This window comes from Tachyglossus aculeatus, chromosome 23, assembly GCF_015852505.1.
Source record: "Tachyglossus aculeatus isolate mTacAcu1 chromosome 23, mTacAcu1.pri, whole genome shotgun sequence".
Lineage (NCBI taxonomy): Eukaryota > Metazoa > Chordata > Mammalia > Monotremata > Tachyglossidae > Tachyglossus > Tachyglossus aculeatus.
The window spans coordinates 31,792,160-31,804,200 of record NC_052088.1 but is presented as its reverse complement, the minus strand read 5'-3'; the positions used below and the strand labels follow the sequence as shown (position 1 = coordinate 31,804,200).

The window sequence follows — 12,041 nt, the reverse complement described above, 5'->3', positions numbered from 1 at the left end:
GTGGGGAAGTGCTACAGGTGGCTGTTGGGGTCACTTGACTGGGCCGTTTTGAATGAATCAAGAACGGCTTTCTGCGGGAGATGGGATTTTAGGAGAGTTGGGAAGATGAGGAGAGTTGTGATCCGTTGGGTATGGGGGAATCTGCCTAACAAGTGGGTAGCTCTCAGGGTTTTCTTGAGGGCATAAAATCCATTTTCCCCCCGCCCTCCCCCCCCGGTATTCGGTCAGCACTTAGTACGTGTCAGGTACAAGCTAATTAGGTCGGACAAAGTCCTGGTCCCACATGAGGTTCACAGTCTGCATAGGAGGGAGAACAGGTATCCCCCTTTTACAGCTGAGGAAACTGAGGCCCAGAGAAGTTAAGGGACTTGCCCAAGGTCACACAGCAAGCCACTGGAACCCAGGTCCTTCTAACTCGCAGGCCCGTGCTCTTTCCACTAGGCCACGGTGCTTCTCATCTACCTCACGCATACCCGTTTGTAAACAACTGAAGGGATACTACTCAGGGATGAATACTCCAGAGGCTGAGACAGCCAAAGCATCTGTTTCTAACTCCTCTTTTGGAATCCCCTAAAAAGCAGGTGCTTTCCACTCGGTGTTTGGTTTTCCTTGTCCGCCCAGGGACCTTGGCAAACAAATCAAAGGCTACGAATACGGGAGAAGGTTTTGCTCAAAATCTAGCGTACTAACTGGATTTTGGCTCCATGAAAAAAAACAATGTGATGACCTAAGGGAGTCGTCTTTTTGAAGTGAGCCAGTAGAAACTTCTGCCTTCCCACGCTGCAGCCCTTTCCTACATGGGCAATTATATTCTGAGTGGCCCTCTAGTTCAGAAGGGACACCCTGGTCACACTGGGCCTTGGCTTCCGATACTGGGATGCCCGAGGAGGGGGAAAAATCCGCTGCCCCCGCACGGTCTGTGCAACACCAGCGCTTAGAACAGTGCTTTGCACATAGTAAGCGCTTAATAAATGCCATTATTATTATTATTATCTGCGCTGTGGTCACCGTAGTAGCTGTGGACTCCCAGGGGCAGAGAGCAGCAAATTCTGCTTCTCTTGCCACTGTACTCCATTGACCTTTGCTTCTGTCTTTAGGTCGAATCAATCATTTTTCTTGAGCGCTTATTTTGTGCAGGGCACTGAACTGATCTTTGCTTCTGTCTTTAGGTCGAATCAATCATTTTTCTTGAGCGCTTATTTTGTGCAGGGCACTGAACTAAGTGCTTCGGAGAGGACCATACAACAGAGTTGGTAGAAACTTTCCCTGCCCACAGTGAGCGTACGGTCTAAAAGGGGAGACAGACATTAATATAAATAAATTTTGGATATGGGCGTAAGTGCTGTCGGGCTGAGGGAAGGGTGAATGAAGGGAGAAAATCCAAGTGCAAGGGCGATGCATAAGGGAATGGGAGAAGAGTCCTGTCGGGGAAGTCCTCTTGGAGGTAATGTGTCTTCAATAAGCCTTTGAACAGGGAGGGAGAGTAATTATCCCCGGATCTGAGGAGTGAGGGCATTCTGGGCCCGAGGCAGGATGGCGGTGAGATGGATAAAAATGAGGTACAGTGAGTAGGTTGGCATTAGAGAAGCAGTGTGGCTCAGTGGAAAAGAGCATGGGCTTTGGAGCCAGAGGTCGTGGGTTCGAATCCCAGCTCCACCACATGTCTGCTGTGTGACCTCGGGCAAGTCACTTCACTTCTCGGAGCCTCAGTTCCCTCATCTGTAAAATGAGGATTAAGACTGTGAGCCCCACGTGGGACAACCTGATCACCTTGTATCCCCCCCAGCGCTTAGAACAGTGCTTTGCACATAGTAAGCGCTTAAATGCCATCATCATTATTATTATTATTATTATTATTAGTGAAGTGTGCCGGTTGGGGGGTGGTACGAAAGGAGCGAGGTGAGGTAGGAGGGGGCAAGGTGACTGAATGCTTTAAAGCCAATGGTGAGGAGTTTCTGTCTGATGTGAAGGCGGATAGGCAATGACTGGAGGAGCTCGAGGAATGGGGAAATGTGTCCTGAACATCGTTTTAGAAAAATGATCCGGGCAGCAGAGTGAAGCACGGATCGGAGTAGGGAGAGGCCGATCGAGGCAGGAAGGTCAGCAAGGAGGTTGATGCAGTAATCAAGGCGTTGTTGGTGTTTTATTACTAATAATGATGATGATAATAATTGCATTGGCCAAGGTCTGTACTGAGTGATGGGCTAGATACAAGATAATCTTGTACATATTTACTATTCTATTTATTTTCTTAATATGTTTTGTTTTGTTGTCTGTCTCCACCTTCTAGACTGTGAGCCCGCCGTTGGGTAGGGACCGTCTCTATCTGTTGCCAACTTGTACTTCCCAAGCGCTTAGTACAGTGCTCTGCACACAGTAAGCGCTCAATAAATACGATTGAAAAAATAAATACGATTGAATGAATGAATGAATGAAGAATCGCATCCCACATGGGGCTCACAGACTAAGAAGGAGGGAGAACAAGGATTGAATCACCATTTTACAGATGGGAAAACAGACAGAGGAGTAAAGCGACTTTCCCAAGGTCAGGCAGATCAGGTCAGAGCTACTGTCCCTCATAGGAGTCCTAGTCTAAGCAGGAGAGAGACTAGGTATTGAAGGGTGACACAAATGAACGAATTGACTATTTTTCCCTGAACCTTCAATTAGAAGGTGAAAAAATGAAGGCTGATTTCTTCAGTCCAAATTTCGGGACGATGCTTATCTATCAGCAAGAGTTTCTGAGTGGATCGAGGTGTTTCAAAAGGGCCAAAGAGAGTTAATACAGTAGGGTGCTTGTTTACAGTCAACCAAATTGTCCCACATCTATCACTGGAGGCATGTGCTCAAAGAAAACCCAGAATTCTCAAGCAAGCATATCCCCACTTGCATCCTGAATGGGACCAATGGCATTCAGACATTTGCGGGTGACTTTTGTGAGGGAACCCCATTTTGTGAGAGGAGGGAGAGATAAGGAGAGTGGCAGTAACTGTTTTTTGCCCTGGCCTGGTGGGAACAACTTAGGTCTGGAAGTCAACAGACCTGGATTCTAGTCCTACCTCCGCCCTGATCAGGCCATGATACTGGGCAATTCACTTGACTTCCCTCTTTGCCTCAGTTTCTTCTCATCTATAAAAATGGGGACAAACAGCGTGTGGCTGCCCTAGCTTCACAGGAATGCTGTGAGGATAAATAAAACATTGGACATGAAAGCTCTTTGGAAATTTGGAAATTCAAAGTACACTCATTTTCGCCAGAATGTGTTTACATTACCTGATTTGGATAGCCCGGGAGGGCAGAAATAAGGAACGTTATTCCAACAACCCATGTCTGGATTCAGCACAATCCGGTGTCAGAAAAATGACTGTGTACCTGCCTAGGGTACTACATTGGGAATTTTTCTTGACAGAGGCTTTTGCCTGGGTGCACTGCTCATGTTATATAGTATGGGGGGGGGGGGGGGGGGGTACTATTATATCACTCTCTCCCCTCTTCCCCCATCCAAATAATTCCACCTGGGATAACATTCATTCATTCAATTTACTGAGCGCTTACTGTGTGCAAAGCACTGTACTAAGCACTTGGGAAAAGTACAATAGAATATTACACAGCCATATTCCCTGCTCTTAGCACTAGTGGGTTGGGTTGGGACCGTCTCTATATGTTGCCGATTTGTACTTCCCAAGTGCTTAGTACACTGCTCTGCACACAGTAAGCGCTCAATAAATACGACTGAATGAATGAATGAATGAGACGACCATTGTCCCTCTCTTGTCCCTGTCAGTCAATCAACCCATCACCAATCTGTGGAGGCCCTGGTATTTGACTGTAAACTCCTCAATGACAAGGACCACATCAATCAATCAATCAACCAATCAATCATCTTTACTGAGCCCCTACTGTATGCAGAGCACTGTGTTAAGCATCTGGGAGAGTGCAAAACAAGAGAGAGTGGGTAGACAAGATACCTGCCCTCAAGGAGCTTACCGCCAAATACTTTATTCACCTATTTTCTAAGCCAGTAGTTCTCTGCCTTTAGGAGGTGCTCAGTAAATGATTGGTCTTATCCGTTGTAAACAACAGCAAAGATAATATGAATGGTAAAACGACTAAAGGGGCAATGAATAAACACATTTGGAGAGGGAACACAGGAGTAACAGGGAAAAGGCAACAAATTCCCAGTGGATTGTTTCAGTGGAGATCACAACCCTGATCCTCTTTTGGGGACAGCTGCCTGAGAGCAACCCACTCAGGACGGATCACACAATCATCATCATCATCAATCGTATTTATTGAGCGCTTACTATGTGCAGAGCACTGTACTACGCGCTTGGGAAGTCCCAGTTGGCAACAGAGACAGTCCCTACCCAACAGTGGGCTCACAGTCTAAAAGGGGGAGACAGAGAACAAAACCAAACCTACTAACAAAATAAAATAAATAGGATAGATATGTACAAGTAAAATAAATAAATAAATAAATAAAATCAACCACTGAGTGGTCCTGACTTGAACACTTCCTGTGTGCAGAGTCCTGTACAATACAATAGAGTTGTCCGACACGATCCCTTGTCCACAAGGAGCTTACAGCCTAGATGGGGAGTCAGACATTGAAATGTGTGAATATTTGAGACAGACCCGTGAACATCTGGACATGCAGAACGTGACCGCGTTGAAACTGGAAAGCAGGTGAAAACGCTTAGCCCCTTCCAGCTCGTGATGACCTTAAAATGTGTCAGGGACATTCTCTGAAAGGTTTCATCTCCAATAAAAGAGGTCTAATTTGGGGCTCAGTCATTCAGTTTATTGCCTAGTCCAAGATTCCCCGAGAAATTACCAGGGAAAACTGCCAGGACTCCGAATTACAGTCAAGCTCCCTTACAGAACACCTCCTGGGAATCTAATTAAAGGAAGAAATTCAACAGGAATTTACTGGACCTCAAGTCACTTTCCACCCCCACTCCCAAGGCAATGGGGTGTCCCAGGCAGGAAACACCAGTATGAACTTTATGAAACACCCCTGGCAACAGCAGTAAGACAGACAGGCAGAAGTATCATGGACAATGATAACTACATTTCAGCAGTTTAGCACATGATTTTGATAGTCCCTGCAAAAATATCCTGAACTTCTCTTTGAAGGCTGTGTGTCTGATAGCCCATTAAGAGCTGCACGGTGACCAGCTTAAAATGATCAAACCGTGTTTAAAAATAAAATCATAGCGTGGAAAAGTGAAATGATGCATTCATAAATTAAGTGGGGGGAAAACGCTTCAACAGATTCTTTTTTCCAATATGTTTCATTGCAAAAAAAGACCTGACAGAATTTGAGGACCCGAAGTTAAAAGGCAGCACCTCTTATTTTAGTGAGGAATTCCGTACGGAACTGTAGCACTACAGAAGCATGGGACAGCCTCTCCTACAGGCACAGAGTGCCTGCATCACATCTTTAAAAGAAAAGGACGAAAAAGCCTGTGACTTGGAAAGTTATATGCAGGTGGGCTCACGTTATATTTGAGAATAAACATATACCACCAAGTCTGCCCTCTGGTTTTGACCCCCAATAATATGACAGCTTTTACCTCCTGGGCTACAAGTCCCCACTAGAAATAGCATGGTCTAATACCATCACTGTAGACAACACCACTCACCTCCCTCTCAAAAGCCCATAACCTTGGTGTTATCCTTGACTCATCTCTCTCATTCAACCCACGTATTCCATCTGTCACCTTCACAACATCACTTTGCAGTCCATCCGAACTGCTACTACGCTGATCTGAGCACTTCTCCTGTCCTGCCTTGAGTAGTGCATCGGCCTCCTTGCTGACCTCCCAGCCTCCCGTCTCTCTCTACTCCAGTGCAGACTTCACTCTGTTGCCTGGATCTGTTGTTTCCTACAAAAAACCGTTCGGTCAACTTGGCCCGACTTTTCAAAGGACCTCCAGCGGTCGCCCATCCGCCCCTGCGTCCAACAGCAAGTCCTTAACGTCGGCTTTAAAGCAGTCAATCAGCTCTCCCCTTCCTCCCTTACTCGGCTGATTTCCTACTACTACCCAGCCCGCACGCTCTGCTTATCTATGGCCCACCTCTTCGCCGAACCTCCATCTCGTCTTCCACCCCTCCGATCCCTTGTCCGTGTCCACCCTCTGGCCTGGAACGCCCTCCCCCTTCACATGATGACACCCGCCTCCCCACCTTCAAAGCCTCATCAAAATCATATCTTTCCCCAGAGGTCTTTCCCCGGCCAGTTTGTGGCCACTTCTCCTACCTCCTCTCCCTTTTGAGTCACCTATGCACTTGGATCTACTCTTTCAGCACTTGATATTCACCCCGCAACACATCTACGTATTCGTAATGTGCTTATTTATATTAATGTCTACCTCCCCCTCTAGACCTGGGGGAAGAGAAGCAGCTTGGCCTAGTGGATAAGCGCTTGGGAGAGTACAGTATAACAGTTGATAGGCATGTTCCTTGCACATGGTGAGTGCTCAATAAATACCATTGATTGACTAATTGATACCCCGAAAGCGTGTCCTGGGGGAGAAGGGTGCTGGAGGATCCCCCGGCCCACGTCCTCCCCCGGGCCTGGAATGCCCTCCCTCTGCCCATCCGCCAAGCTAGCTCTCTTCCTCCCTTCAAGGCCCTGCTGAGAGCTCACCTCCTCCAGGAGGCCTTCCCAGACTGAGCCCCTTCCTTCCTCTCCCCCTCGTCCCCCTCTCCATCCCCCCCATCTTACCTCCTTCCCTTCCCCACAGCACCTGTATCTATGGATATATGTTTGTACATATTTTTTACTCTATTTATTTATTTATTTTATTTGTACATATCTGTTCTATTTATTTTATTTTGTTAGTATGTTTGGTTTTGTTCTCTGTCTCCCCCTTTTAGACTGTGAGCCCACTGTTGGGTAGGGACTGTCTCTATATGTTGCCAATTTGTACTTCCCAAGCGCTTAGTACAGTGCTCTGCACATAGTAAGCGCTCAATAAATACAATTGATGATGATGATGATGATAGAGCACGGGCCTGGGAGACAGAAGGTCATGGGTTCTAATCACAGCTCTGTCACTTGTCTGCTGTGTGAACGTGCGCACGTCACTTCACTTCTCTGGGCCTCAGTTCCCTCATCTGGAAAACGGGGGTCGATGATGATGATGGCATTTGTTAAGTGCTTACTATGCACGAAGCACTGTTCTGGGGGATACAAGGTGATCAGGTTGTCCCACGTGGGGCTCACAATCTTAATCCCCATTTTACAGATGAGGTAACTGAGGCTCAGAGAAGTTAAGTGACTTGCCCAAGGTCACACAGCAGACGTGGCGGAGCTGGGATTAGAACCCATGACCTCAGACTCCCAAACCCATGCTCTTTCCACTGAGCCATGCTACACTGAGCCCGACGCGGGACAGGGACTGTGTCCAACCTGGTTTACCTGTGTCCACCCCAGCGCTTATTAGAGTGCCTGGCATATAATAATAATAATAATAATAATAATAATAATAATAAATAATATTTGTTAAGAGCTTACTCTGTGAAAAGCAGTAAGTGCTCAACAAATACCACAATTATTATCAGTATTAGACTGTAAACTCCTTGTGGGCAGGGAACGTGTCTACCAACTCTGTGATTCTGTACTCTCCCAAGTGCTCTGTACAGTACTCTGCACACAAAAAGAAGTACTCAATAAATACCACTGACTGACTGACTAGAAGCTCTGGTTCTAATCCTGGCTCTACCACTTGTCTGCTGTGCTACCTTCAGCAACTCATAACCTCTCCTCACCTGTGAAAATGGGGATTAATTACTTATTCTCCCTCCCCTTTAGACTGTGAGCCCCATGTGAGACAGGGACTGTTGCCGATCTACTTATATTACACCTACTGCAGCACTAAATTCAGTGTGCTTAATGAAGGCCATAATTATTACTATTAATATTAGACTGCAAGTTCCTTGAGGGCGGGGAGCATGTCAGCTAATTCTAATGTACTCTCAAAAGTGCATAGTACAATGGCCTATGATTGTGAACCCCAATTAAGATTGTGAGCCCCATGGGGGAAAGGGACCATGTCCAACCTGATTAGCTGATATCTACCCCAACACTTAGTATGGTGCCTGGCACACGGTAAGCACTTAACTAACCTTCTGACTGTACCTCCATCTCATCTATCTCGCCCTCGACCTTTCACCCATGTCCTGGAATGACCGTTCTCCTTATATCTAACAGTCAATGATTCTCCCTCACTTCAAAGCCTTATTAATAATAATAATAATAATAATAATGGCATTTACTAAGCGCTTACTATGTGCAAAGCACTGTTCTAAGCGCTGGAGAGGTTACAAGCTGATCAGGTGGTCCCACGTGGGGCTCACAGTCTTCATCCCCATTTTACAGATGAGGGAACTGAGGCCCAGAGAAGTGAAGTGACTTGCCCAAAGTCACACGGCTGAGAATTGGCGGAGCCGGGATTTGAACCCATGACCTCTGACTCCAAAGCCCGGGCTCTTTTCCACTGAGCCACTCCGCTTCTCTATTGAAGTCACATCTCCTCCAAGGGGCCTTCCCTGACTAAACCCTCCTTTCCTCTACTCTCACTCCCTTCTGCATCGCCCTGACTCACTCTCTTTATTCAAACCTCCCCCCTCACCCCATCCCCACAGCACTTATATATAATAAGGCATTTATTAAGCGCTTACTATGTGCAAAGCACTGTTCTAACCGCTGGGGAGGTTACAAAGTGATCAGGTTATCCCACGGGGGGCTCACAGTCTTAACCCCCATTTTACAGATGAAGGAACTGAGGCACAGAGAAGTTAAGTGACTTGCCCAAGGTCACACAGCAGGCAATTGGCAGAGCCAGGATTTGAACCTGTGACCTCTGACTCCAAATCCCGGGCTCTTTCCACTGAGCCATGCTGCTTCTCTCTTGTGTCCTTATCTATAATTTATTTTCACCTCGGTCCCCCCCTCTGGACCGTAAGCTCCTTGTGGGCAGAGAGTATGTCTGTTTCTTGCTGTACTGTACTCTCCCAAGCACTTTAGTCCGGTGCTCTGCACACAGTAAGCGCTCAATAAATCCAGCTGACTAATGCCACAAAAAAAAAAAACGCCCTGCGCACGGCAGCCCTCACGATTACACTCATCCTCTCTAAAATCCTAATCAGTAAGAAATCCCACAGTAGAAATATAAAAAGGGCGTTTAACAGGAAAACCTAACGACAGTCGGAGAGTGGTGCTACTTCTCCACCCGCTCCAACTCCTCCACCCAAACACGGATGAAGTTGACGGGATTTCATCAAGTGCGGTTTAAACGGGCCTTTCAAAAAATGGCACTTTTCTGAACACACACACACACGAGATGCCCATTTGAAAGCCATTCCTTCGTAAATAGCTCCGTACGGTTTGACATCTCGGAGGCCTAAAGGCGATTACTGCTTTTACTTAGGGTATTTTAGGTGGAAAAAGTCGGACGCTCAAAGGAATGCCCATCGTCTAGTAGCCGTGGGGGGGGTCCCCGAAATGGCCAAGGGCCACTCACTCCCCAACGTTTCGGGCGGCCGTTAAAGGCCCTCCAAAGGTCCGTATCCCGAGGGCATCCCGCCTCCAGAGCTAATCCCCGGCCCCGCTTGCCGTTTCTATGTTTCGGGGGGATCCGCTAAGGACACCCCAACCGGCCCCTTCTCCCTTTCTCTGGCTTAGCACAAGCGAGGCCCGATTCCTCCGTGGCCTCCCACTGGATCCTTTCTTCCCGGGCCCCGGTCTGGATGGGGGGGACGGACCGGGGGGAGGAGAAGGGGCGAGCCCCGGGAGGAATGGGGAGGGGGGGGGGGGGGAGGGAGAATCAGTCAATCAATCAATCGTATTTATTGAGCGCTTACTATGTGCAGAGCACTGTACCAAGCGCTTGGGAAGTACAAATTGGCAACACATAGAGACGGTCCCTACCCAACAGTGGGCTCACAGTCTAAAAGGGGGCTCACAGTCTAAAAGCGGCTCTCCGGGCCCTTGGCCCTCTGTGTGCCCGCCCGTCCGTCCGTCCGTCCATCAGGCCGCCTGGCCTAGCTGATGCCAAGGTCGAACTCTGGGGTCTGAGCTGTCGGGCACGGGCAGGGCGGGGCAGGGCAGGGCAGGGCCTTGAGGACGGGGGGAGGACGAGGAGCAGGAGGAGGAGGACCAGGAGCAGGAGGAGGGGGAGGACCAGGAGGAGGAGGGGGAGGACCAGGAGGAGGAGGAGGCGGCAGGCCCGCGGTCCCTAGAAGGCGACAGCTGAGCCGTCTCCTGCTGTCAGGCCTCGGCCCCGGCCCCCGTGGGGGGTGTTTGGGGCGAGGCCGGACGGGGACGGACGGACTGACTGACGGACGGACGGACGGACTGACGGACTGACGGAGGGAGGGAGGGAGGGAGGGTCCGGCCCAGGGACCCCCCGCAGCGGACACACGCTCCCGGACCAAGCCGGCCCGGGGGGGGGGGGCCTGGCTGTCACTCACTCACACACACACACACACACACACACACACCCTCCTCAGCTCCCCCATGTACGTACACACACACACACACACACACACACACACACACACACACACCCGCAGTCACACTGTCACACAGACACCCTTCCCCAACCCCCCAGGCACATACACAGTCACACTGTCACACACACACACACACACACACACACCCCCTTCCCCAACCGCCCCCCATGGACAGACACACACACAATCACACACACCCCTCCCTAGATCCCCCCCAAAACCACCCCGAGCCCCCTCACCACACCCAACCCTCCCTCCAGTCCCTCCCATTCTCTCTCTCTCTCTCTCTCTCTCTCTCACACACACACACACACACTCACACCCCACCTCCACCACAGAACTCCTCCCTCCAGGCCCCCCACTCACACACACACACACACACACACAGAGACACCCCGAACCCTAGAGAAGAGAACCCCTCCCTCCAGCCCCCCCAAAGACAACCACGCAGAACGCTCCCCCTCGCTCTGACAGACGGACACACACACACACACACACGCACACGCACGGCCAGAGCGAGGCATCCGGCGGCGCAGGCGCAGGGCCGCAGGCGCCAGCAGCAGTAGTAGCAGCAGCAGCAGTAGCAGCAGCAGGGCGGTAGGGCGGCGACAGAGAGGCCCCGGGGGAGCGGACCGGCGGACAGCGGGGGGACAGCGGCAGCAGGAGGAGGGCGAGGAGGAGGGGAAGGAGGAGGAGGAGGAGGGGAGCCGGTCCGGTCCGGTCCGGTCTGGTCTGGTCCGGGCGGCGGCTACGTACCCAGCAGCACACACACCACATCCAGGGCCACGAACGGGAGCCGCGTCTTGTCAAACATGGTCCCGGCCGGGTCGAGCCGCGGACGGCAGGCGGGGTGGGGTCGGGGGCGGACACCCGGGGACCGGGGCCAGGGCTGCGGGGGCGCGAGGAGCGGGACGCGGAACGCGGGGTGCGGGCTGGCCGCCGCTCCGTCCGGCGCTTTAAGGCGGGGCGGCCGGCCGGGAGGAGGCGGTGCGCGCCGGGGGCGGGGCCCCGGGACGGGGAGCGACCTAGGGGGGGCGGGGCTACGTGCCGCCCACCAATCGGAGCCGGTCCTTCCGCCTAGGCCACGCCCCCTCATCTGTCACCTTCTCCGGCCCCGCCCCCTCGTCCAAGAGGGCGTGGTCTGCGGGGGGGAGGGAGGGAGGAGGTGGCGCGCGCCGGGGCGGGGCTAAGTGCCGCGGACCAATCGGAGCCGGGCTTTCCGCCTCCGCCACGCTCGCTCTAACTGTCACCGTCGCCGGCCCCGCCCCCCCGCGGAGGGGGCGTGGCCTGGCGGGGAGGAGGGGGTGCGCGCCGGGGGCGGGGCTCCAGGAGGGGCGCGGCCGAGGGGGCGGGGCTACGTGCCGCGGACCAATCGGAGCCGGCTTTACCGCTTCCGCCACGCCCCTCTGTCACCGTCGCGGGCCCGCCCCTCGCGGGAGGGGGCGTGGCCTGGTGGGGCGTGGCCTAGGGGGCGGGTCTAAGTGCCGCGGACCAATCAGAGCCGGCCCTTCCGCCTCCGC

At 51.5% G+C, this 12,041-nt stretch overlaps 1 protein-coding gene across 3 annotated transcripts in view; it reads right to left on the bottom strand.

Annotated features, from left to right (window-relative positions):
- PLPP1 (phospholipid phosphatase 1) overlaps window positions 1-11,417 on the bottom strand; it is a 144,787-nt gene extending 133,370 nt beyond the window's left edge. For 2 of the 3 annotated variants that reach the window (XM_038765440.1, XM_038765442.1), the window contains exon 1: window positions 11,278-11,417. In XM_038765440.1, coding sequence (XP_038621368.1) covers window positions 11,278-11,335 — 58 coding nt within the window. In that variant the 5' untranslated portion in view covers window positions 11,336-11,417. The remainder of the gene's footprint in view (window positions 1-11,277) is intronic. The other variant, XM_038765443.1, reaches the window with a different exon arrangement.
- Window positions 11,418-12,041: the final 624 nt, after the last annotated feature.